The 24,988-nt window shown below is 43.7% G+C and overlaps 1 protein-coding gene and 1 long non-coding RNA gene across 51 annotated transcripts in view; both read right to left on the minus strand.

Moving 5' to 3' along the window:
• ZMYND11 (zinc finger MYND-type containing 11) overlaps nt 1-24,988 on the minus strand; it is a 171,519-nt gene that overhangs the window by 48,957 nt on the left and 97,574 nt on the right. For 49 of the 50 annotated variants that reach the window (XM_043541531.1, XM_043541513.1, XM_043541541.1 and 46 more), the window contains one exon: nt 3,051-3,210. In XM_043541531.1, the coding sequence (XP_043397466.1) occupies nt 3,051-3,210 (160 nt within the window). Of the gene's footprint in view, nt 1-3,050; nt 3,211-4,620; nt 4,626-17,556; nt 17,561-24,988 lie in introns of those variants that run through there. The other variant, XM_043541538.1, reaches the window with a different exon arrangement.
• LOC122464770 lies at nt 20,545-22,915 on the minus strand. Its single transcript, XR_006289119.1, has 3 exons — nt 22,094-22,915; nt 21,956-21,996; nt 20,545-20,756 (listed from the first exon to the last, which is right to left on the minus strand). It is a non-coding gene; the product is annotated as an uncharacterized LOC122464770 (long non-coding RNA).

The following is a 24,988-nucleotide window of genomic DNA, read 5'->3' on the forward strand; positions in this document are numbered from 1 at the left end:
AGTTAGGCATTAGTGCCATCAACTGTAGCAGTGGAAATGCAGAATTCTGCACTAAGATCCTGGCAAATAAGTAAATGAGGAAATTATTATCAACCATTTTGTTTACAACTGTATTTATGTGTAATATGAGGATGCATTTTGAAAAAGCTGCTATGTTAGATCCATACCATTTGTGTCGATGCCCAGCAAACACGCAAAATGGGTAACATACCAAGGCATTACAAGTGCAATTACCCCTTTCACATAACTAATTTGTTGTAAGTACCAACTTTTAGAAATGTTGTCCACTGAGTCATGCTTTGTTATTGATTTAAGATCTTAAATAAATGTATATATATGTGAGAGAGAACATTTTTCATTGATGTTTAAATCTGAATTTCCTTGTTCTTGTCAGTTTTTCAGAACATTATTGTCATTTTAATAAAAGTTCTTTTTACTTCTTTTTTTAAACATTACCACAAAAAGGTCACCTCTGAAGCAAGAGCCTCGCCATAACCACAACCCCTCCATGCATCTTGGCAGCTCTATTTCAGGTCTTTGCACAGTGTTTCTAAATGCACTGAAGTTTCCTTAAAGTGTTATATTAACACAGTTTCATAAAACTTCAGAGAGTACACTTAAAGCTGTGAACCACTGATCTATGATAGAACCGTCAAGCACTGTATGACAGAATATTTAACCCTTTCACAGAATAACCCAATCATTGACATAACATTATTAAGAAGAGCTTTACCAGAGTTTGTTATGTCAGTCTACCCGATAGAACAATTAGATTGATACAGATAAGCAAACTAATACTGTAGGTTATCAAACAAAACCTTTTGTCCATGCATAGTAGCTGTTACATAATCTGTATGATTTGCTTTCTTATTATTACTACTATTAATATCTTAAAAAGTGATCAGTCCACATTATGCACTAAGGCTAACATGCTCTAACTTGGTTGTCTCAGGTTAGGCACATCTATCCATGGTTAGGCACCTATATAAGAGGGAGGTGTGGATGCTTAGCATCTCTGAAGCTCAGATCATTTATTTGTGTTTTCATATAGATTTAGGTGCCTAAATTCAGGCCTAAAGTTTGTAAAATAGAATGGCTAAAATGACATATGAAGTAATTTTTTATATCTGGGAGTGAGTTTTCTTTGTTAACCCCTTGAAACAATTTTTCTTTACTGACTGTGTGTGTGATGCATAGTCAGTGGAAGTCTTTCCATTGACTTCAACAAGTTTTCCGTAAGTTTCTAAGGATATGTCCACACTGCAAAAAAAAGCCTGTGGCACCAAGTCTCAGAGCCCGGGTTAGCTGACTTACGCTTGCAGGGGTTGGGCTGTGCAGATAAAATTGCAGTGTAGATGTTTGGGCTCTGTCTGGAGTCTGGGCTCTGAGACTCCGCGAGGGTGAAGGGTCTCAGAGCCCGGGGTCCAGACCAAGCCCTAACGTCTACCCTGCAATTTTAGCACCCCACAATCCAAGGCCTATGAGCCTGACTCAACTGACTGTGGCTGTGCTGTGAGTCTTCTATCGCCGTGCAGACATACTCTTAGAATCTGATCGTACAAGGCCTGAGTGCCCTCAGTTTCTAGTGAGGTCAGCGGAGTTTAGCATGTTAAGCGATTTACAGGATCTTCTGCGAAGACATTTCTGTTTGTCCAAGACATATTTTACTTCCTGTATTTGGAATGGAACAGAAATCAATATGGCTCTGTTTGTGTATAATTCCTCCAACATATATAGCTCCATTTCATGCCAACATGGCTTCTATGAGCCCTCTGTAGGGCTTATCTTTACTGCTGAGTTAACTTGATTGTTGCCCTTAATTCAAGTCCCATCCACACACAAAACCCTTAACTCATGTTGGCTGACCTGTCAGGAGATATAAACTACAGCTCAAGTTAGCACAACCCATCAACTGCTAACACAAACACTCTGTGCTGCTAATCCAATCACTCTGAGCAGTTCCAGTGTTATTTTGCAGTGTGGCGACTCTCATTTGACTAACTCAAGTGTAAATAACTTGCCTTAACTCTGCAGTGAAGATAGCGCATCTGTATGAAACTCCAATGACCTGAGTTATTCACTCCAATGTTATGAGTTTGCATGAGGGGGCTTGCATGATTGGGTCCAGTTTTTGTTAATTAATTGTTGCTACTGAAGTAGCAGAAGTACCAGAATTGTTTGAATGACCCATGAAGACAGTGGCCATTGTGAGACTTTTGATAATTTTTTTAAGTTACTCCATTGCTAAGAAATAAAAAGAAAGGCATTCAGAATAACAGTTAGCAGCATGACTCTCATATTTTGCACCTACATATTTACCATCCTCTCTTTAAAAACACAGCAATTTTTTAGGCAGGAAATTAGAAATATTGTGAACAGCCAAGCTAGTCTTTCAACCTGATTAATTAGATTTAGTCACCGTATATATTTCCTGAACCAATTTTTGGAGGCTTATAGCTAAAAAAGTGTACCACGATAGATTTCCAGACTGTTTGCAGACATCTGGTATAACACAGGTTTTGTTATTGTTGCATTATTTTGGGGGTTGGCTTGGGGGTATATAAATACAATTTTTCCTTGAAAAGAGCTAATTTTTCCCCCTCAGATTAAAACACCCTCAAATCAACACTCTCCTTTTAAAATAGATATATTCCTTTAAGGATCACTCTGGATATCTGAAGATGTCAGAGGAGTCAAAGTGACACCAGTAAGGTTTGTGTTGAGAATCTCCACATATGACCATAGGAGAGGTGAAGTTATGTCACAGAAAGGAGTAAATGAGCAAAACTGGGTAAAGCCACAGACAGTGTTCCATGGGAGCGGATCTAGAGCCCTACAAGGCAGGATTTCTATGGAACAGGGAGGACTTTAAAAAAAAATCTTTTCAGTGCAAGATTTAAATAATAAAACTGTGCTTATAAAACATCATTTCATTGTTCACAAGTAACATCAATAGATCATCTATAAATAACTGTTAATGGAAATTCAAATAGGCTCCATGTCAACATACCAGGAAACATGATTTAATTTCTTCTAGATATAATACTCACAATCTCATCTCCTGGCAACCAGTATCCTTCTTGTTCAATACCAGCTTTTGATCCCTTACATCCCACAGTCAGGGTTTCAACAATAAGACCATCCTTCACTGCTAAGCTCAACTGACGTGTGGTCTCTTTTGGATGCATACCATGGACTCGAGACATATACCTGCACACAAAGCACAAAAGAAGTCCTTAAGTAATAGTCTTTAAATCTAAATGTTACCAATCCCTTTTTTACAGTTGGGAGTAAAAAAATATACATTTTATTAACTGATTTAGTATCATAGCAGTTGCCAAGTTTTTTTTAACTTGTGCAATGTTACCCCTCCTTCCAAACTCAGGTTGTTTCCCTAGTAGGTTCTCCACTGTGTAAGTGCTTAGAGGAGTCTGAGTGTAGTGGTATTGCAGAGGGATTTTCCAAAAAGATTCTCAAAGCTGACCACTAACCAGCCACTGGTACTTTTAGATACAGGATGAACTCTATACCACCTTCAGTCCCTATCTAAGAGAGCATAGTGCTTTACACACTCTGAAACTGCTAGTTTCAACAATTTTACTCATACAGACCATAGTATAGAGTGCAGCTAGGAATAGAATACAGTGCATTAATTAATCTGAAGGAGACAGGACAATCATGAACAATGAAATTCATGCACCAAACATGAAACCCCAAGAGCTTCCCCAGTTATGGTAATAACTTGTCTCTTTCCTGTGCTTGAGGTTGCCAACTTGGAATGGCCACTCTCAACTACACTGGCAAGAGCAAAGTATGTACAATAGGCTATTAGGCAATTAAGTCATCTGCAGACAAAAGAAACACTAGTTAGATTTGGTCTGGTATATGAAATGTTTGCCCAACTGTAATTTGTTATTCCCAGGCAAAAACAATGTTAACTTGAAATAAAGTAAATGATTCTCCATTCACAACAAATGCAGTGCAAGAACATTACTAGTTTTATTAAAAAAACCCACAAAGGTCCAAAATGATGTTTATGAGCCATTACTGTTTCTGGTCTGTGTGTAGAAGAAGAAGTGAGCAGCAGTCAAGTGAATGACTGAATTGTGCAGGGTCTGAGCTGTAATCAGTGGCAAATATCTATTTTGTGTTTGTATTTTTCTAGCTATGTGTCTGTCACAGTTACAAGGTTAGCTACACTTCTGTTCCCTTTCTGGTCTCTCTGAGTGCACCCCATAAGGTGCCTTCAGCTAGCCTGTGGTGCAGTTCCGTAGTTCTCCCACTCTTAGACCAAACTCTGGGCTACAGTATCCAGTGCGTCAGTTGTGCTTACCGAGCAGGTCAGAGTGAGTTCTAGCACCTGCAGTTCCTCCCTTAAGGAAGGAGTAACCAGTGCGAATTAGTGACAAAAGAGTCCTCAACACAAAATTATTGTTTATTTTAAACTGTGGAAACAAAGCACTTAGAGAAAAAGAATTTTAAAATAGTTGACATGCATGTCTGCCTTACCTAAAGGCTTACCATCCCTGATGGTAATCTAGGCAGGCCTAACTTCTTCAGATATCCCAGTGTCCCCGTGTCTCAGCCTCTTGGACCAATAAAAGATATTACTTCACTTACCTTGTCTCTAATATTCTTACAGTGACCATCCCAATAACTAGGTCAATATACAGTTGTCAAGGTTCCTCCCCCACTCTGAACTCTAGGGTACAGATGTGGGGACCTGCATGAAAAAAACCTCCTAAGCTTATCTTTACCAGCTTAGGTCAAAACTTCCCCAAGGTACAAAATATTCCACCCTTTGTCCTTGGATTGGCCGCTACCACCACCAAACAAATACTGGTTACTGGGGAAGAGCTGTTTGGACACGTCTTTCCCCCCAAAATACTTCCCAAAACCTTGCACCCCACTTCCTGGACAAGGTTTGGTAAAAAGCCTCACCAATTTGCCTAGGTGACTACAGACCCAGACCCTTGGATCTTAAGAACAATGAACAATCCTCCCAACACTTGCACCCCCCCTTTCCAGGGAAATGTTGGATAAAAAGCCTCACCAATTTGCATAGGTGACCACAGACCCAAACCCTTGGATCTGAGAACAATGAAAAAGCATTCAGTTTTCTTACAAGAAGACTTTTAATAGAAATAGAAGTAAATAGAAATAAAAAAAATCCCCCCTGTAAAATCAGGATGGTAAATACTTTACAGGGTAATTAGATTCAAAACATAGAGAACCCCTCTAGGCAAAACCTTAAGTTACAAAAAAGATACACAGACAGAAATAGTTATTCTATTCAGCACAATTCTTTTCTCAGCCATTTAAAGAAATCATAATCTAACACGTACCTAGCTAGATTACTTACTAAAAGTTCTAAGGCTTCATTCCTGGTCTATCCCCGGCAAAGACAAAATATAGACAGACACACATACCCTTTGTTTCTCTCCCTCCTCCCAGCTTTTGAAATTATCTTGTCTCCTCATTGGTCATTTTGGTCAGGTGCCAGCGAGGTTACCTTTAGCTTCTTAACCCTTTACAGGTGAGAGGAGATTTCCTCTGGCCAGGAGGGATTTTACAGGGGTTTACCCTTCCCTTTATATTTATGACACGCCCCCCAAATCTCAGCTAGGGTGAAACACTGGCTGGGATTTCTTCCTGGAGCTCTAGGAAAAACAGAGTTAATAAGACACATGCATCTCTAAATATACTACCAAGTACATAAAGACTAACAATATTTTCTACATCTCAAGGACGATTTTAACCAGTTGATTCTGGGAAACTTTCACGGGAGAGTGCATCAGCCACTTTGTTAGAAGCTCCTGAGATGTGTTGGATGTCAAAATCAAAATCTTGGAGAGCTAAACTCCACCGAAGAAGTTTTTTGCTATTTTCTTTGACCGTGTGAAGCCACTTCAGTGCAGCATGGTCGGTTTGCAGGTGGAAACGCCGTCCCCAAACATATGGGCGTAGCTTTTCCAGAGCGTAGACAATGGCGTAACATTCTTTTTCAGTGACTGACCAGTGGCTTTCCCTCTCAGACAGTTTTTTGCTGAGAAACACTACAGGGTGGAATTCTTGATCAGGTCCTTTCTGCATTAAAACTGCTCCCACACCACGCTCGGACGCATCTGTGGTTACTAGGAACGGTTTGTCAAAGTCTGGGGCCCTTAGTACAGGGTCAGACATGAGTGTCGCTTTAAGCTTGTTAAAGGCCTTCTGACACTTTTCGGTCCACTGAACCGCATTTGGCTGTTTCTTTTTGGTTAGGTCTGTCAGTGGGGCGGCGATTTGGCTGTAGTGCGGTACAAATCGTCTGTAATAACCGGCCAAGCCTAAGAAGGATTGAACCTGTTTCTTTGACTTTGGGACAGGCCACTTTTGGATAGCATCCACTTTGGCCTGTAGGGGGCTGATAGTTCCTTGACCCACCTGGTGTCCAAGGTAAGTCACTCTGTTTAGGCCTATTTGACACTTCTTAGCCTTAACAGTTAGTCCTGCCTCCCTTATGCGCTCAAGGACTTTTTGTAGATGTTCCAGGTGGTCTGCCCAGGAATCCGAAAATATGGCCACATCGTCAAGGTAGGCGACTGCATATTCTCCTAATCCTGCTAGGAGACCATCCACAAGTCTTTGGAAGGTGGCGGGTGCATTTCGCAGCCCGAAAGGGAGTACATTAAATTCATACAGCCCGAGATGTGTGGTGAAGGCTGACCTTTCCTTGGCAGATTCATCTAGCGGTACCTGCCAGTACCCCTTGGTTAAGTCCAAGGTAGAGATGAACTGGGCCCGTCCCAGTTTCTCTAATAGTTCATCTGTGCGTGGCATTGGATAGTTGTCTGGGCGAGTTACAGCATTTAGCTTACGGTAGTCCACGCAAAAACGTATTTCCCCATCTGGTTTGGGAACTAGAACCACTGGAGATGCCCATGCACTTTCAGAGGGGCGGATTACACCCATCTGTAACATATCCCGGATCTCCCGTTCTATAGCAGTTTTAGCTTGAGGAGACACCCGGTAAGGTTGGACTCTAATTGGGCGAGCATTACCTGTGTCAATGGAGTGGTATGCCCGTTCAGTCAGCCCTGGGGTGGCTGAGAACGTTGGCGCGTAGCTAGTGCACAGCTCCTGGATCTGCTGTCGCTGCATACGCCCAAGGGTCATGGAGAGGTTCACCTCTTCCACACCACCAGCACATTTCCCTTCGTAGTAGACACCTTCAGGCCACTCAGCGTCGTCTCCTCCCTGGGCTGTAAACTGACAAACCTTTAATTCTCTGGAATAAAAGGGCTTTAGAGAATTAATATGGTACACCTTAGGCTTTCGGTTGGAGGTGGGGAATGCTATGAGATAATTAACAGCTCCCAGGCGCTCCTGGACCGTGAATGGCCCTTCCCACGATGCTTCCATTTTATGGGCCTGGAGCGCCTTTAAGACCATGACCTGGTCCCCTACTTTGAAGGAACGCTCTCTGGCATGTTTATCATACCAGGCTTTTTGCTCTTTTTGAGCATCCTGTAAGTTTTCTTTAGCAAGGGCTAAAGAGGTTCGGAGGGTGTTTTGTAGGTTGGTTACAAAGTCCAGAATGTTAGTTCCTGGAGAAGGTGTAAATCCCTCCCATTGCTGCTTCACCAACTGCAATGGCCCCTTAACCTCACGGCCATATACAAGTTCAAATGGGGAAAACCCTAAACTGGGGTGTGGTACAGCTCTGTAGGCAAAGAGCAACTGCTGCAACACTAGGTCCCAATCATTGGAGTGCTCATTTACGAATTTACGTATCATGGCCCCCAAAGTTCCATTAAACTTCTCCACCATGCCATTTGTTTGATGGTGGTAAGGAGTGGCAACCAAGTGATTTACCCCATGAGCTTCCCAAAGGTTTTTCATAGTTCCTGCCAGGAAATTAGTCCCTGCATCTGTGAGGATGTCGGAGGGCCAACCTACCCTGGCAAAAATGTCTGCTAGTGCCTGGCACACACTTTTAGCCCTGGTGTTGCTTAGAGCTACTGCTTCCGGCCATCGGGTGGCAAAATCCATGAAAGTCAGTATGTACTGCTTTCCTCTGGGTGTCTTTTTCGGAAAAGGACCCAGAATATCCACAGCTACTCGCTGAAATGGAACTTCAATGATGGGGAGTGGCTGGAGAGGGGCTTTGACCTGGTCTTGGGGCTTTCCCACTCTTTGGCACACCTCACAAGACTGGACATAGGTAGAAACATCCTTGCCCATTCCCTCCCAGTGGAATGACCCCCCCAAACGGTCTTTGGTCCTGTTCACCCCAGCATGGCCACTAGGATGATCGTGGGCCAAGCTCAAGAGCTTGGCCCGGTATTTAGTTGGAACTACCAACTGTCTCTGAGGATGCCAGTCTTCCTGGTGTCCACCAGAAAGAGTTTCCTTGTATAAAAGTCCTCTTTCTACAACAAACCTGGATCGATTAGAAGAGCTGAGAGGCGGTGGGTGGCTCCGTGCCGCCGTCCAAGCTCTCTGGAGGCTTTCATCTGCTTCCTGTTCGGTCTGGAACTGTTCCCTTGATGCTGGAGACATCAGTTCCTTATTGGATTGTGGACCTAGGCTTGGTCCCTCTGGAAGCGATATAGGGGATGGGGCTGTTTCTGTTGACTGTGAACCGCTCTCCGCTGGTGAACTATGTTGGGATTCAGGCTCCGGCTGAGCCTCTTGTGTCGGGTTATCGGCTGCTGTCGGTTCAGGGTCGGTGGGGCCCTCTGGTGTTGAGGTTGCAAGTACTGGATTCAGTGCTGGCAATAGGTCTGGTGTTGGTTGTTCGGCTGGTTCCGGTTCTGGGACTGGTTCCGTCTGGGTCTCTGGGACTGGATCCACTACTGCTGTTGCAGACATTGGTCTGGGGTCCGGATCCATCACCTCTGACCGGGTCCTGATAGAAGTTTCCGGAACAGAGCTAGGCCTCACGGCTTGGTTAGCCTGGCTGCGGGTGACCGTTCCCACCCTCTTGGCCTGCTTCACATGATTGGCCAAGTCTTCCCCCAACAGCATGGGGATGGGATAATCATCATAGACTGCAAAAGTCCACGTTCCGGACCAGCCCTTGTACTGGACAGGCAACTTGGCTGTAGGCAAATCGAAAGAGTTGGACTTGAAGGGTTGAATCGTCACTTGGATCTCTGGGTTGATTAAATTGGGGTCCACTAAGGAAGCATGGATAGCTGACACTTGTGCTCCGGTGTCCCTCCACGCGGTGACCTTCTTCCCGCCCACACTCACAGTTTCCCTCCGCTCCAAGGGTATCTGGGAGGTATCTGGGCCTGTGGACCTCTGGTGCGATTCCGGTGCAATGAACTGTAATCTGTTGGGGTTCTTGGGGCAGTTGGCCTTTACATGCCCCAGCTCGTTACATTTAAAACATCGTCCAGCTGACTGGTCACTGGGGCGAGGAGGGTTGCTGGAGAACGGGGTGGAGGGACGATAAGGGGTCTGGAGGGTTCTTTGGGAGGTAGGTGGGGCTTTGGGCGGCCCCCGGTAATAGGGTGTGGTCTGGGGTTGTCCCTTCTGGTCTCCGCTCCAACTGCGACCAGTTTTCTTCTTCTCTGCCACCTCCACCCATCTGGCTCCAATCTCTCCTGCCTCGATTACAGTTTTGGGCTTCCCATCTAGGATGTATCTTTCTATTTCCTCAGGAACACCCTCTAAGAATTGTTCCATTTGCATTAGGAAGGGCAAATTTACTGGAGATTCAACACTTGCTCCGGATATCCAGGCCTCCCAATGCTTCACAATGTGGTAGGCATGTCGGGTAAATGACACATCTGGTTTCCACCTTAGGGCTCTGAACCTCCGACGAGACTGCTCGGGTGTTATCCCCATTCTGACTCTCGCCTTGGATTTAAACAGTTCATACTTGTTCATGTGTTCTTTAGGCATTTCAGCTGCCACCTCAGCTAAGGGTCCACTGAGCTGCGGCCTCAGCTCTACCATGTATTGGTCAGTAGAGATGTTGTACCCAAGGCAGGCCCTTTCGAAGTTTTCTAGGAAGGCCTCAGTATCATCGCCTGCTTTGTAGGTGGGGAACTTTCTGGGATGGGAAGTGGTACTTGGAGAAGGATAGCTAGGGTTTGTTGGGATATTCTCCTGAGCCTTTATCTTCTCTATCTCCTCCACATACTTCCTCTCTTTTTCCTTCTCCTCCAGCTCTTTGTCCCTTGCTTCCATAGCTCTCCTGTGAGCAGCCGCTTGGTGTTGTTCTGCCTCTTTCGCTGCCTCTTTCGCTGCCTCCCTTTCTTGTTCCTTCTCCTCCTTCTTCAGCCGCATGAGTTCTATCTGTCTTTCATGTTCCCTTTGTCTTTCCTCAGCCTGAAATCTGGCTAATTCCAGCCGTAGTCGAGCCGCAGATATTGTCATTCTAACCTCTCTGTTTTTAACTAACTTTACACCCGAGGTTTAGAAATAAACAAAAAAAAAACTTGGCTGTAAAATTTTGCTGTGCTGGAATAGAATACCTATTCTCTGATAGTGATTGTCAGCCTACAAAAAAAAAAAAAAAAAAAAAAAAAAAAAAAAACAATTCCCTTGTCTCTGCTCTGGGCCCAAATCAAAGCAAAAACTTCCAGCTACTTTGAAACCTGTTTACCCAGCCCAAAGAAAAACCAAGTTTCCTTTTTAAACTTGTGCTCCTTGTAAAAAATCAAAATCCAAAAAAAAAAACCCTTGCCACTTTTGTCTCCAGGCAAATGGGTAGAACACCCCTCCTTCTATTTACTTTTAGAGAAACAAAAAACTCTGGGTTGGAAGACTGTGAATTTCCCTGCAGGAGTTAAGTACCCTGCCTCCAGGCAAAGAAAACCTGCAATTCACAAAGATAATCCCCTTTTGTCTCTGCTTGGCCACAAAGCAGAGAAAAACAAGCTGCTTTCTGGACTTCCTTTCCAAAGGAAAAAAAATCTCTTTTTAAAATCTGTATTTCTAATTCAAAAAAATCTCAACTGGATCTCAAAATGATTTCAGGTTAATCCCACCGCTGCCACCATGTCAAGGTTCCTCCCCCACTCTGAACTCTAGGGTACAGATGTGGGGACCTGCATGAAAAAAACCTCCTAAGCTTATCTTTACCAGCTTAGGTCAAAACTTCCCCAAGGTACAAAATATTCCACCCTTTGTCCTTGGATTGGCCGCTACCACCACCAAACAAATACTGGTTACTGGGGAAGAGCTGTTTGGACACGTCTTTCCCCCCAAAATACTTCCCAAAACCTTGCACCCCACTTCCTGGACAAGGTTTGGTAAAAAGCCTCACCAATTTGCCTAGGTGACTACAGACCCAGACCCTTGGATCTTAAGAACAATGAACAATCCTCCCAACACTTGCACCCCCCCTTTCCAGGGAAATGTTGGATAAAAAGCCTCACCAATTTGCATAGGTGACCACAGACCCAAACCCTTGGATCTGAGAACAATGAAAAAGCATTCAGTTTTCTTACAAGAAGACTTTTAATAGAAATAGAAGTAAATAGAAATAAAAAAAATCCCCCCTGTAAAATCAGGATGGTAAATACTTTACAGGGTAATTAGATTCAAAACATAGAGAACCCCTCTAGGCAAAACCTTAAGTTACAAAAAAGATACACAGACAGAAATAGTTATTCTATTCAGCACAATTCTTTTCTCAGCCATTTAAAGAAATCATAATCTAACACGTACCTAGCTAGATTACTTACTAAAAGTTCTAAGGCTTCATTCCTGGTCTATCCCCGGCAAAGACAAAATATAGACAGACACACATACCCTTTGTTTCTCTCCCTCCTCCCAGCTTTTGAAATTATCTTGTCTCCTCATTGGTCATTTTGGTCAGGTGCCAGCGAGGTTACCTTTAGCTTCTTAACCCTTTACAGGTGAGAGGAGATTTCCTCTGGCCAGGAGGGATTTTACAGGGGTTTACCCTTCCCTTTATATTTATGACAACAGTATTCATAAATTATTACAGAGCAGCTCCAATTCTGTCACAGAATCTACAGTATTTGAGCTGACTAAGAACTGTGCACATCCAATTATTTTTGTTTCCCCAGGCTGTTTGTTCTTCTCATCCATCTGTTATGTCTTGTTTGTTAGGTTGAAAACTCTTGAGGCAGAGATTCTTTGTACAGTGTCTAGCATAGGGGTTCTCAAACTTCATTGCACTGCAACCCTCTTCTGACAACAAAAGTTACTACACAACCCCAGGAGGGGGGACCAAAGCCTGAGCTTTGTGTGGGGGCAACGCCGAAGCCTGAGCCCTGCTACCCCTGTTGGGGGCTTCGACCCCAGGTAGTGGGGCTTGGGCTTTGGCTTCGGGCCCAGACCCCAGCAAGTCTAACACCAGCCCTGGCAATCCCATTAAAACAGGGTTATGACCCACTTTGGGGTCCTGACTCACAGTTTGAGAACCGTTGGTCTAGCACAACGGGGGTCCAAGCCTGATTGGCCTTTAGGTGGTACTATTATATTAATATCAATGAATAATAAAGTTTTGGTCCATATTGAATTTATGGTCAAAGGGCCAGATCCTGTGTGGCTTTATGACCCTAGCCTCTTCTACCCTACACTACTTGACAACATATGTCCAAGCTCTGGGGGGAATGGGGCAGGGGGAGAGGGAAGGGATGCAGGAGCCAGTCATGACAGCTCTGAATCTTCTATATGCTAGGTGAATTCCCATATGGCCAAATGGGCCTGGCTTTCTGGTTCCTCTGTACTGTCACAGGGACAGGTACCCACAAGAGAATCTGGTTCAAATATCTTATTTGTAATAACAAAACCCAGTCTTCTGCAAACTTAAGCCACAGGACCTCGGAACTTGTTTTGTCACTTTTTACTGTTTTAATTTTCTTTTTATTTGGTAGAAGACTACAACTGGAAGAGTTATTAGAGCTGCCTGCATAATCCAAAAACTCAGGTGGCTGACCAAGTTACCAGATGCATTTGGACCACTGCTGTGCTTTTTCCTTTTTCTCTGTGTGTCCATTTTTAATCTTTCTAAGTCTCATAAGGTCATAAAGTTTAAGGCCAGAAGGTATCCCCAGATCATCTTATCCGACCTCCTGTATAGTAAAGTCTCTTCTCAGTCTGTCTCTTCTTTCTGTGTATCTTTCTCTTTACTTCTGTTCTCTTCTTTGCAACTCACTCTGGTTCTTTGCTGTGTGCATCTTGGGCCTGGTCTACACTGGGGGGGTGGGGCGGGGAAGAATCGATCTAAGTTACGCAACTTCAGCTACGTGAATAACGTAGCTGAAGTCAACGTATTTAGATCTACTCACCGTGGTGTCCTCACTGTGGTAAGTCAACAGCTGATGCTTCTCCGTCGACTCTGCCTGCGCCTCTCGCTCCGGTAGAGTACCGGAGTCGACAGGAGAGCGCTTGGGGGTCGATTTATTGCGTCTAGACTGGACTAGACACGATAAATCGACCCCCGCTGGATCGATCGCTGCTCGCCGATCCGGCAGGTAGTATAGACAAGCCCTCACCCTTTTGCTTCTTCAAGATTAAGGTATACAGCTCAAGAATAAGAGTAGTATTGTGTTTCTGCACCAAAGTCAATAACCACTTAAACATGGAGGACAAGATCCTCAGCTACTATAAATCAGTGGAGCTCCACTGAGCCAATGGAGATATGTCAATTTTCAGCAGCTGAAGATCTGTCTGCGATGACACTGGACAGTAATGTTAAATACTGCGATCCAGGTCTCCAGAACACTATCACTAGCCCAGAATTACTTTATACAGAGGTATAAAGAGCTAAATGCCTTAAAACTGAGTTAAGGATAAATGTGATTCTTTAAATACTCATGTCCACACATGCGAGTGAGTACACACACAGCTTATTTAAAATGTTTTTTCTAATTTGTGAAATTTGTTGACACATATTTATACTTTTACCTGATATTCTCACCTCCCCTATCAGACACCCAGCATGTTCAATTCTGACCTCTGTGACTCTTCTGGCCTTCTTAATAAAATAATAATAATGTCATCTAGCTCTTATATAACACTTTTCATCACTATCTTCATTTTACAGATGGGGAAACTGAGGCCCAAAGAAGGGCGGTGACTTTCCTAAGGTCACACAACAGGCCAACAGCAGAGCTGGGAATAGAACCCAAATCTCCTGAGTCTCCATCCCGTGTGCTATCCACTAGGCAATGCTGCCTTTTAGATCTATATATGTTGCTACACATCAAAGCACTGAACATTACCTAATGAAATCCTTGTAATGTCTGTTTGAATTAGGTTGGCCACCAACGTAAAGCAAGCCTTATTTTGGATGGGTGAGAAAATAGCATGGAGACAAAGCTAAATCCCTAAGACCAGCTATAATCAGTTAAGATGCTGAATCAACGTATTTCAAAAAGAGGCAACGTGTGCGGTAGAGAAATAAGCACAGGACTGGGTATCTTTGGCTATCCCTCGATGCGGGGATGATGTCTGCCACGGTGGTTCATTGGTGGGTTTTTAAGTGTCTGAGGAGCCCAATTTGTGCCCTGCAGATTTTCTCACAGAAGCGACAGGTGTAATCTTGGAGGAGACATAGTTGTTGGCTGGACTGTTGTGCCCTTTCTTTCCTCCTTTGTCTTTGTCTCCTGAGCACCTCTGTTCTCCTCAAAGTGAGCTGTGGCTTGGTGTATCGTGTGGCGCAACTGTGTTCTGTTCCGCGCTGAGCCCTCGCAGTTTGTTGGATTGATACCTCCCTTTTTAAGGTGTACTTTTGAAGCGCTTCTGCTGCCCTCCACGAGCCCTTCTTCCCCGACTTAACTGAAAGGAGTACTTGCTTCAGAAGGCAAGTGTCAGGCAAGTGTCACATACACAGTGGCCAGCCCAGTGGGTTGGTGTTTCATGACCTGCACTTCTATACTGCTGATGCTGGCTGCAGAGAGAACACTGATGTTAGTGCGTTGGTTTTCCCAGCTGATCCTGAGAACCCTCCTGAGGCAGCGCTGTTGGAACCACTCCAGCCGCTTGAGATGTCATCTGTAGGTTACTCACACCCATAGAGAAAGGTGGGGATGACAACTGCCTTGTAACCCAAGATATTGGTGCCTGTTTGCAGATCCCTATCACTGAAGACTCATTTGAGTAGTCTTCCAAAGGATGTGCTGACACAGCGAATCCTGTATTCAATTTTTGTGTCAATGCTGGCTTTTTGGGAGAGGTAGTTGCCAAGGTATAGAAAATGGTCCACGTTTTCCAGGGGTTCTCTGATGATGGCGATTTGTGGAGTATGAAGAGTAGTTTGTGCAGATGAGGGCTGGTAGAATACCTTGGCTTTCCCAGCTGTGATAGGCACCTGCAAAAAGGTTTAGGGTAGTTTGCAGGCTCTGCGCGTGCAAGAATGACAGTTACTGCATACGGAAGGTCAGTGATGCCAATTCTTGTGATCTTAGATTTTGTTTGGAGACATCAGAGATTGAGGAGTTGACCATCCATACAATACTAAATCCCGATTTCACCAGGAAGATGGTCACAGATGAGAATTACGATCACGGCAAGGTAAATGGAGAAGAGTGTTAGAGTAATGACACAGCCTTGCTTGACACCAGTATGAATGATGAATGGTTTGGTTTCTGAGCCATTGCACAGAATGGTGGCAGTCATCCCATCACAGAGTAGTCTGATGATGGAAATGAATTTCTGTGAACAGTCAAACCTACCCAGCACCTTCCATAGAGCATCACGACTGACAGAGTCAAAGACCTTGGTTAGATCGATGAATGCCATGAACAGTTCCTGGTGTTGCTCTCTGCACTTCTCCTGAATATGTCATGCCACAAAGATCGTGTCAGTTGCGGTCCTCTCTGATGGACCACAACCTTGTCATGGTGGAGAGGCTTGCATGGGCTAAAGACCCTTGGAGCTACATCGTCCAGAGCTTTCATATTCCTGATAGGGTCCCTCTTGGCGAGCAGGTCTGAGGCAAGGCTCCTGACTAACCGCGGTCCAAACTTCACAAGATCCCAACGGTGGATCAGGTGCATATAGAGGACCTTTTAGCACTTTGCGTCTGTGAAGGCGGATGAGGGATGCAGCACGAAGGAGGTCCCCTGGTTGTCTTGGATCTCCTTGCCACTAGGTCAGGGTTTTCCTCCTGTCAAGTCACGTGTGGTCACCGCCCATGCACCGGTCTCCCCACGTTAAAAGATTTCATGCGCAGGCCTCTGCCAAAGGGCTCACACCCGCACAAAGCCCTGCACTGGGGAAGACAGGAGTGGTGGTGAAGACAGGAGCAGTGATTTCTGGGAACAGTCACAAATCTGCAACTTCATGGCTGAAACAAGAGATACAAGACAATGAATTTCACCACCTGGAATGGCTGCACCTTTATGGACTCTCAGCACAGTGAATGCCCAGAAAGAAGAACTGCCATAACTGCCAGAGAACTGGCAAGACTCAACATTGATATTGCAGCTCATTGGGGCAATGAGGGCCAATTAAAAGAGGATGGAGGTGGCTACACCTTCTTTTGGAAAGGAAAGCCACCTGAAGAGAGACGCATTCACGAGTTGGCTTTGCCATCAAAAATAACATATCCAGTTGGCTTCTGGAGCTTCTCATGGGGATCAACGAGCATCTCATGACTCTTTGGCTCAAGCTCAGCAACAACTAATATGCCACAGTCATCAGTGCATAAGCCCCAACACTTGATGATGATGAAGACAACAAGGAGCAGTTTTATCGTGCTCTCGATGCAGTGCTCACAGCCACACCTAAGGCAGACAAACTGAAATCTCTGAAGAGGATCAATGCCAGAGTCGGATGGGACCCCCAACTCTGGAGTGGCACAACAGCAAAGAAGGGTGGCAAATGTAAACCCAATGATCTTCTCCTCCTCAGCAAATGTGTGGAGCATGACATGCTCATCACAAATACCATCTTTAGGCAGAGTAACAAATTTAAGACCATCTGGAAACATCTTCGGTTCAAACACTGGCACCTCCTTGACTATGTTATAGTCAGAGCCCGAGATTACACCAATGTCCGTATAACATGAACCATGAGAGGTATAGATCACTGTTAGACAGACCATCCATGAGTAAGATCAATCATGTACCTGCAGCTCGCTTCACCACACCACAAATAACCCAAAACTAAGCAAAAGTGGTATAACATCAAAGCACTTCAAGATCAAGTCAGCTGCAAGACGTTCCAGCAATACCAGTCTGAGAAACTCTCTAACTTGCCTGATAACATCACTGACATTCAAGAGCATTGGGATCACCTTAAAAATGAATGTACTGAAACTATAGGATATTCCACTCATCAGCACCAGAACTGGTTTGACAAAAACAAAGAAATCCTAGCATTAATTCAACAGAAAAGAATTGCATTCTGTAACTGGCAAAATGAGTCCTCTAACCAACGAAAACATGATGCTTATCACTGCTCAAAGCCGAAGTCCAAAGGAGGCTATGTGACATCAAAAATAAGCGAGAGAAGGCTTCTGAGGTCCAGGGTTTCGTAGATCAAGATGACATGATCAGCTTCTTTCAAGCAACAAAAGCTATGTATGGGCCATCTCCAAAGGCCCAACCCCCTTACGGCTCCACCCTCCTGAAGGACAATGCGGTCATTGAACAATGCTGGAAGCAACACTTTGAGAGCCTACTACACTGCGAATCCATGGTCTCTGAAGACACCACTGAGTCTAATCCACAATGCTCAGCAATAGAACACCTTGCTGATCCTCCATCTTTTGAGGAAGTCCAGCATGCCATTATCCAGACAAAAAAATTACAAAACAATGGGCCCAGATTGCAGTCCATCTGTGGTTTTTAAAACTGGTGAAACAATGCTCCAGCACAAACTTTGCCAACTCCTTGACAAAATCTGGACCTGCGAAGAAATTCCACGCCAACATTGTTACAATATTCAAGAAACGGGACAAATCTTTGTGCGGGAACTAGAGGTACTGCCCTCCTCTTCGGTGTAGGGAAGATCCTTGCCTGGATCTCATTTAACTGCCTCCTCCCCCTTGCTGAGGAACTCCTGCTCAAATCACAGTGTGGCTTCAGGCCATCCCAAGGCACTGCGTATCAGACATTCCTAAATACCAAGCCCTGCTCTACCTTGGACTTCCTGCATGGCTATGGGCAAGCCACTTCTCCCTCATTTTTTCCAGCGGTAAAAGGGGAATAACAAATCCTACCTCGCACAGGTTTTTTGATTAATGAACTAATATTCATATGGTGCTTTGAAGATCTAAAGCACTAGCAACTTCCAAGTTTTGTTGTTGTTGTTTTCTTAAAGAGAGCACTCTCAGCATTCATATAAGAGCATATGTGGCCATGGAAAATATTTTACTCAGAAATGTGGAAATATTAGTAGAAAAGTCTGGACAAAAAATCCTTATTTATATCAAAGCATGTACAAATGTACATAAACACAAATTTAGAGAGATTATAAAGCAATACTGCAAGTTCTGGGAGGGAGTCCGGTCCTCTTCAGCTAGGACTAAAATATGCAGCCATGAGGAGTGAGATTTGAATCAGAAAAGATGACGGCTCTTAAACAGTCAAACATGACAGCCTGACAGAAGATGAGCAGAACACTAGAAATGTGCAGAAGTGAAACACTATCCTTCACAAGCATGATGTTGGGAGTCCTAACTACTTCATCCAATCTATTACTGAAGCAAGGAGAATATACTGTTCAAATGCCTAATGTCCAAATGATATTAATAATCCTGGAAGTCAGATTCTTCTGCTGGCAATGGATGCACAGAAACAGCTGGCACCAAGAAGTTAAGAGATTAAGAAGAGAGATGAAGCAATCCCTGATTGCTGCTTTCAACAAAGAGCTGATTAGCCTTACCTTGAGAGTTGAGGATATACCGGTCAGTTATGTTCTTGTCCAGTTCTCCATTCATCAACAGCTTGGGAAGCATAATACACACCCCAAAGTTGTTATGTAGTCAGCCCAGAGAAGTAAAGCAAATACGCTTTCAGATTGGTGAGAATAGGCAGGGAGACAAAGTAAAATCCCCTAAATCACCAAACCGGCCCTAATAATTTTGGAGTTCGAGCAACCCTTTTGAAGTATAATTTATCTGAGCAAAGGGGAGTTAGTGCTAATCCTCACTAGATAAAATGAGTGTCTGTCTGATGTAAAGAGGAGGTTTATCCAGATAACCTGTCTGCTAAATTCCAAATTTAGCCAGATAGGGTTGCTGCCTTCGGGACAAAAAGAAAATAACTGAGGAATCTTACTTAGGCTGCTGCTCAATCGTACAGTATTTATAGCTCAGCTTTCTCAGTGTTTCTCCATCTGTAAACCGCACTCAGATTAGTGTAGGAGAATATAGCAGGATTACAACATTTGCAATAAACATTTAAGATTCTATAACAGGTAATGTTTTCAATAACTGCAATGATCTTACCCTTTGCCTTAGACATAAATTCCAGACACACCTTTGTTTATCAGTATCAAGAAAATTGAGCTTTGAAATTCCATAAAATACAAATCTGTTCGCATTAAGAAACCAGTAGAAACCAAATAAATGCATATGCACAAAAAGCTGATCAAAATGGCCTTATTAATAGTGAGTGCCACTTTGGAGGGAGCTGTCGATTGGAGAACAACCAGGAGCTTGTGTGTGGGATCCTGAACCTCCTCCAGCCGGTTCTGGAGGGTGTCTGCGATCCTCCTTGGCAGCTCTTAGTACCGCTTATGAAGAAGAAGAGGCCTTCAGCTGATCTGGCAGTACCATCTGCTTTGGTTGCTCTGACTTCTCTTGTTCCTCTCCCTGCTCCAGGGGCAGTTCTTTTGGTATTCTTTGACAAGAGCAATACCCCCGGTGTTCAAAGTGTAGGACTCCACAGTAGGGGTCCCATGCACTTCAGTAAGGTCAGTGGGTGGGATCACAGTAATAAAGGGCAGATCCCATGGTGGGTACCATTGATCCTTTGACATTACGTAAGAGTCCTATGAATGTAGGGATCCCCAAATAGCTCTGGAGGCTGCATCTGGGTTGACATGCAAAGGATGAACCATCGGTGGAACCAGAGGTACTGACTCCTGCTCCTCTTCAGAATAAGAGTCATCAAACTCAAAGGGTGAAGCCATCAGTACTGGCTACCTTTTGATGGCTTGGCCAGAGGGTAACCAGGTGAATAGATCCCTGACAGTGTCAGGACATCCACAGGTCTGCTAGTGCTTGAGATCAGTGAGTGATACGTGAACAGTGCAGTGATGTCTCTCACTAGTACCAAATCCGACAGGATTGGTGACTCCAGATCTGTGTAAATTGCCATATCTTTGAGAAGGGCATACCGAGCTCTGGCAAGACTCTTTAGTACTGGATCCGTTGGTGCAGGCACAGGTATGGCTGCCTTGGCACAGTGTGGAACTGCTGGTGAAAAAGGGGATCAGTCCTTACTGTCCTTAACCGGTTTTGAGGACAGTTTCAGAGCACTAGACACGCCCAGTATCGCCAGTGCTGTCCAATGATCACATGATTTCCAGATGCGCCAATTCTGGGGAGTGGAGTCTCATTTAGCCCTGAGGGGAGGGAGGAAGCAGCCCTCTTTTTAGCAGACTTATGGGACATTTTGTCTGTCTTCTTGTGAGGGTGCTTCTCCTTACCCTCATGGTGCCTCTTTTTATATGAGGCCTTGAGCCTGCTGGAGCGTTCCATCGGTGCCTGAGGGGCACTACTCGGAGGATGCAGTCAACATGGTGGGGAGGAGAAAGGCACTGGGTCCAACCAAGGCCTCCTGGAGAGCTTCGTTAAGTGCTTGCAAAGTCTGGACTCCCAGGTCTGCCTAGTACAGGGGGAAAGGAGTAGCAGATGTCACATGTTGATGGGATGTGTGACTCCCCCAGGCAGTAAAGGCAGCTCATGCACAGGCTGTTTACCAGGAAGACCTGAAGGCACCTGAGGCAAGGCTTGAAGTCTGGAACTTTGGGGATAAATGCCCCAAACGTTGGAGGGGTCCCACACCCAATGCCAGCTAACTAAACTATGACTATTAACACTAATTATAAAAACTACAAAGAATTAAAACTAATTAACTCTACATGTTTTTACAGGAACAATGGATCTAGGAAGCTAGAAGACACGGATAAAGGGGGGTTCCACCCTAGACTGCAAGTTGCAGAAAAGAAACTGGAGAAAAAGACAGTTCATGCTGTCCCTTATGCCCCCAGTCTGCAGCACAGGAAGGCAAGGGGTACAGGTGCAGACCAACCGACACTGCTACTGAAGAATTTTCAGACGCAGGCATGCAAAGCAAATGCACACCCACAGTGAATAACCATAGGGACCAGCATTCGAAGAAGAAAGGGCCAACAGTCACAATACACACTATTTACTCCACTGTGCTATACAAGACACAAAAGTGAAGAAAGGCCCTTCTCCAAAGAGCTTACAATCCATGGCCAAAATGCCGCAACTGGATCTAAGTAGACAGATTCTTGTCTCTGTGAGGAGCCCCCTTGAAGACCGTGGGCACAGCATCTGCCTGTGCGGCCGCAATCAGAGGAACATGGCCTCCAAGACACACACAGAGAAGACATGATGTACAGCAGTACTCAGAAGCGGAAGTTAACATGGACACTGAAATGAATGTTAATCTCATTTTTCCTGGCCATCATGTAAGAAATGAGGTTTTTGGAGTGATCTCAATAATCAGAGGGTGGATCATTATATTCGAGCAAGAGGTGCAATATTATAGATATTCTAGCAAGAGGTGCAACAGAAAGACCAAAACTAGACAAACATAAGGACAGGAAATAACTGAGATACCACTGTGTGGCAACTGGTGGTAAATGATGACTTTTTGGTGGTGAACACTGCATTTTGGTCTGTCTTTACAACATAGTTTGTTCTTTAGGGAAGCTGTGGCTCCACCCGCTCTGCATCCCCATGTGTAGGAAGGGAAGTGACAGTCTTCTGGTGATAGTTCTCCACCCACTCAGGGTCTGGCAATGCAGTTAGCATGGGAGGAGAGGGGCTCCGTACATTTCTCTGCTTCAGCGTGCCAGTAGGCTCACAATTGAGCCCTGAAAAAATAAGGCAGGTCCTATTAAAGTCAGTTGAAAGAGTGCCATTATCTTCAATGGGAGTTGGACTGAGTCTCTAGATACTAATGATACGTACCTAAAAATGTCTTAGATTCTAGGGACAGACCTTAATTTATATCTCAAATGAAAGCAATGGGAAGTGAAAGGGAAAGTGGAACCTCTCCCAGAAATCCATGGAAAAATGATTTTCATACTAAAAGAAATAGCATAATACAACTGTTATTCAGTTTCTTATTCATATTCTTATTCTTATATTGTACTCACCACTATGATATCAGGGGTCCTAGAATTGGGATGAGGAAAGGTAGTTTGCTTTAAATCCACCACCTTACAGGAGTTTTGTTAAGAATTTATTGCCCAGCCCTAACGGAAGTAAAAATGTAAGAGATGGACTTTTTTTAATAAATAGGTTTAGATAACACTATTTAAGAGCTTAAATCATTTAGGCCCAAACTTGGGAACCAGTGGACAAGCCAGATAGCAAAGCTATTCCCTAGTGATCTCTGCAGAAGACCAGAAGAGGAACAATCTCTCTCCTCCATGATGCTTGCAGTTGTGCTTCAAGGCACCCCATTCAAGAGATACCTACTTCCTGTGCAGATCCCCTCCATATATCGCACTCCCTCAGAGAGCAGTACCACATCAGGGATCTGACTGTCACAAAATACATGGATAGACTTAGAAGTTACAAATAAATACTTTCCAAAACAACATATTTGAAAATCATCCCTTTTTTCCTTATCTATCAGGACCTGAATGCTAGACTGAGACTTGATGACATTGCACACATACAAAAAAGTACAGATAGCTGAATTCTTTATACTGTTCTACGAGTGTGATGGCAGAAAAAACTTCTTTCAGTTTGTTCTGTATTCTGTTTGGATTAAATTCAGCAAGTCCGTATAATACACTGGACAGTCTTCCTTTCTTTAATTAAAGTCTAAAATTGAAGAAACTGTTAACTGCTTTTTGCAAAAATGAACTTTTTATACTTTAACAAACACAAGTATGGACATTACAGGTTACCTTCTTAGAAAAATATCATGGGAACTAGGATTGTCAAACTCCACACAATATTTACGAACACTACCCTTAAGAGTATTTAAATAGGACCTGGTCATTTGTTTTTAGTGTCTTAAGCAATGAACAAAAACACTGAGGATTATACTTTGCATAGTAACAAGTACTGCAGAAAGAATTTAAGATGAGTTTGCATTCATTAGCAAGTATCTACCAGGGAGAAGCACTGCTGTTTTCAATAACTGTTTGTTTGTACTGCAAGTGATAATAATCTTATCCACCAATCATAGTCATGCTCAGTTCATGCTCAGCAATTACTTCACATGCCATACCAACGAAAAGCAGCCAGCTCTGGGATGAAATGTGGAAATCATTCTGCAACACCAGTACTGCACAATAGAGTGCTTAGGAGAGGAATTATCCAATGGAAACTGCAGGGGCAATCTAGATAGGAAGAAGCTATCAAATGGAACTTGGCAAGGCACCTAATTCTTGCAAAAAGAATGGTGAGATCTTTGTGTGGTTTACCATTGATATCTAATCCAAAGAAAATCACACCAGATTATTGCTTTTCATCTCTAGCTCCTTTGCTCTGCTTCCTAGGTGCAAAAGAACTGGACAACTTCCCTACCAAAGTAATTGCGGATTCCTCCAGAATGGAGGAACCCCCACTAGCACAGCAAGTTACAACATCCATTCTCCCCCTCACCCCTCCCGCCCCAGACAGGGTGTATTTTGGGGCTTGGCGAGGGCATGGCTGGAGTGCCATTGTGCTCCATCAATCCTTGCCTGTGTAATGGCCCTCCACCCTAGCTCCTGCATCAATCTTAATTCAACTAGACTGAGGATCTCACATGTCATCTGCATCAATTTAATGTCCCATAATACCTGGCTGGGCATTGGTTTCAATACAGACTTAACAGGGTTGCACTCTTCTCTGTAAGTCACCAATACCACTGCATACAGAACATAGGTTTTCCTGTGATGTTTTTCATTAAGCGGCTAAGTTAATGTGATTCAACAAGATCACTGTCCAATGTCATTTGGCTGCAAATATGGACTGTATAAAGACAACATGGAAGGAAAAGTATCTTAATCTATAGATGTTAAATGCCGGGGTGATATTTTAACCAGGGCTATTAACAATTTAAGACTTTTAACCCTTCTAGCACCCACATTAACTGCAGCCAGTTTCTTCACATCACCTTCCAGCAGGGGATCACAACCTCTCTCCTCCTACTGGTACTCAAATAAATTTCTCTCATGCCATTTCCATCTCCCTTAGGATCAAAGGTAGATTTATTTTTCTCAGAGGTGTCTGAAAGTGACTGTTAATAGGAACAGTTGACACAACCAAACCTAGTCATTTTACATTTTATGTTGCTTAGGGTAGAACATAAAGATGAAATCACAAATAAAATTAATGTTAAGCAGAACATAAACCAGCTAGACTAAAGCATTATGAAAAGTGTAGCTGTCTAGACTCTAAACCAAATTACGGGGAATACTGATTAAACAAGATGAAACATTTCCATCATAGAAAGATCTTTGTGCCGGCCAGCTGATGCCAGCCTGTCAGTGTTCTTCAGAGGTCCAGCAAGATGTGAGAGTTCAGCTTAATTACTCCCTTCTTTCATAGTCTTATGTGTCTCTGTGAGCCCAGATGTTAAGAATCTTCATTATTATGTTGAATATTGCCTCACTCTTTAATCCAGACATTAATATATCACCATAATTTCGTGCAAAGTTACAAAGCAAAATTGATTAGACTTAATATCACTTTTTTCAGCTAGTTTTTAAATTTTCCTTCTACTAATTTGCACTGGTTTATAGCTCTGCATTTCAAAAGCCTTTCAAATTTTCAACCTGAGTGAGTCATATACACAAATAATATAAAAACTATCAACATAAAAACCAATTAATCAGTCCAAGAAAGACTAACACTCTGGTG

This window comes from Chelonia mydas, chromosome 2 (assembly GCF_015237465.2).
Source record: "Chelonia mydas isolate rCheMyd1 chromosome 2, rCheMyd1.pri.v2, whole genome shotgun sequence".
Taxonomy (NCBI): Eukaryota; Metazoa; Chordata; order Testudines; family Cheloniidae; genus Chelonia; species Chelonia mydas.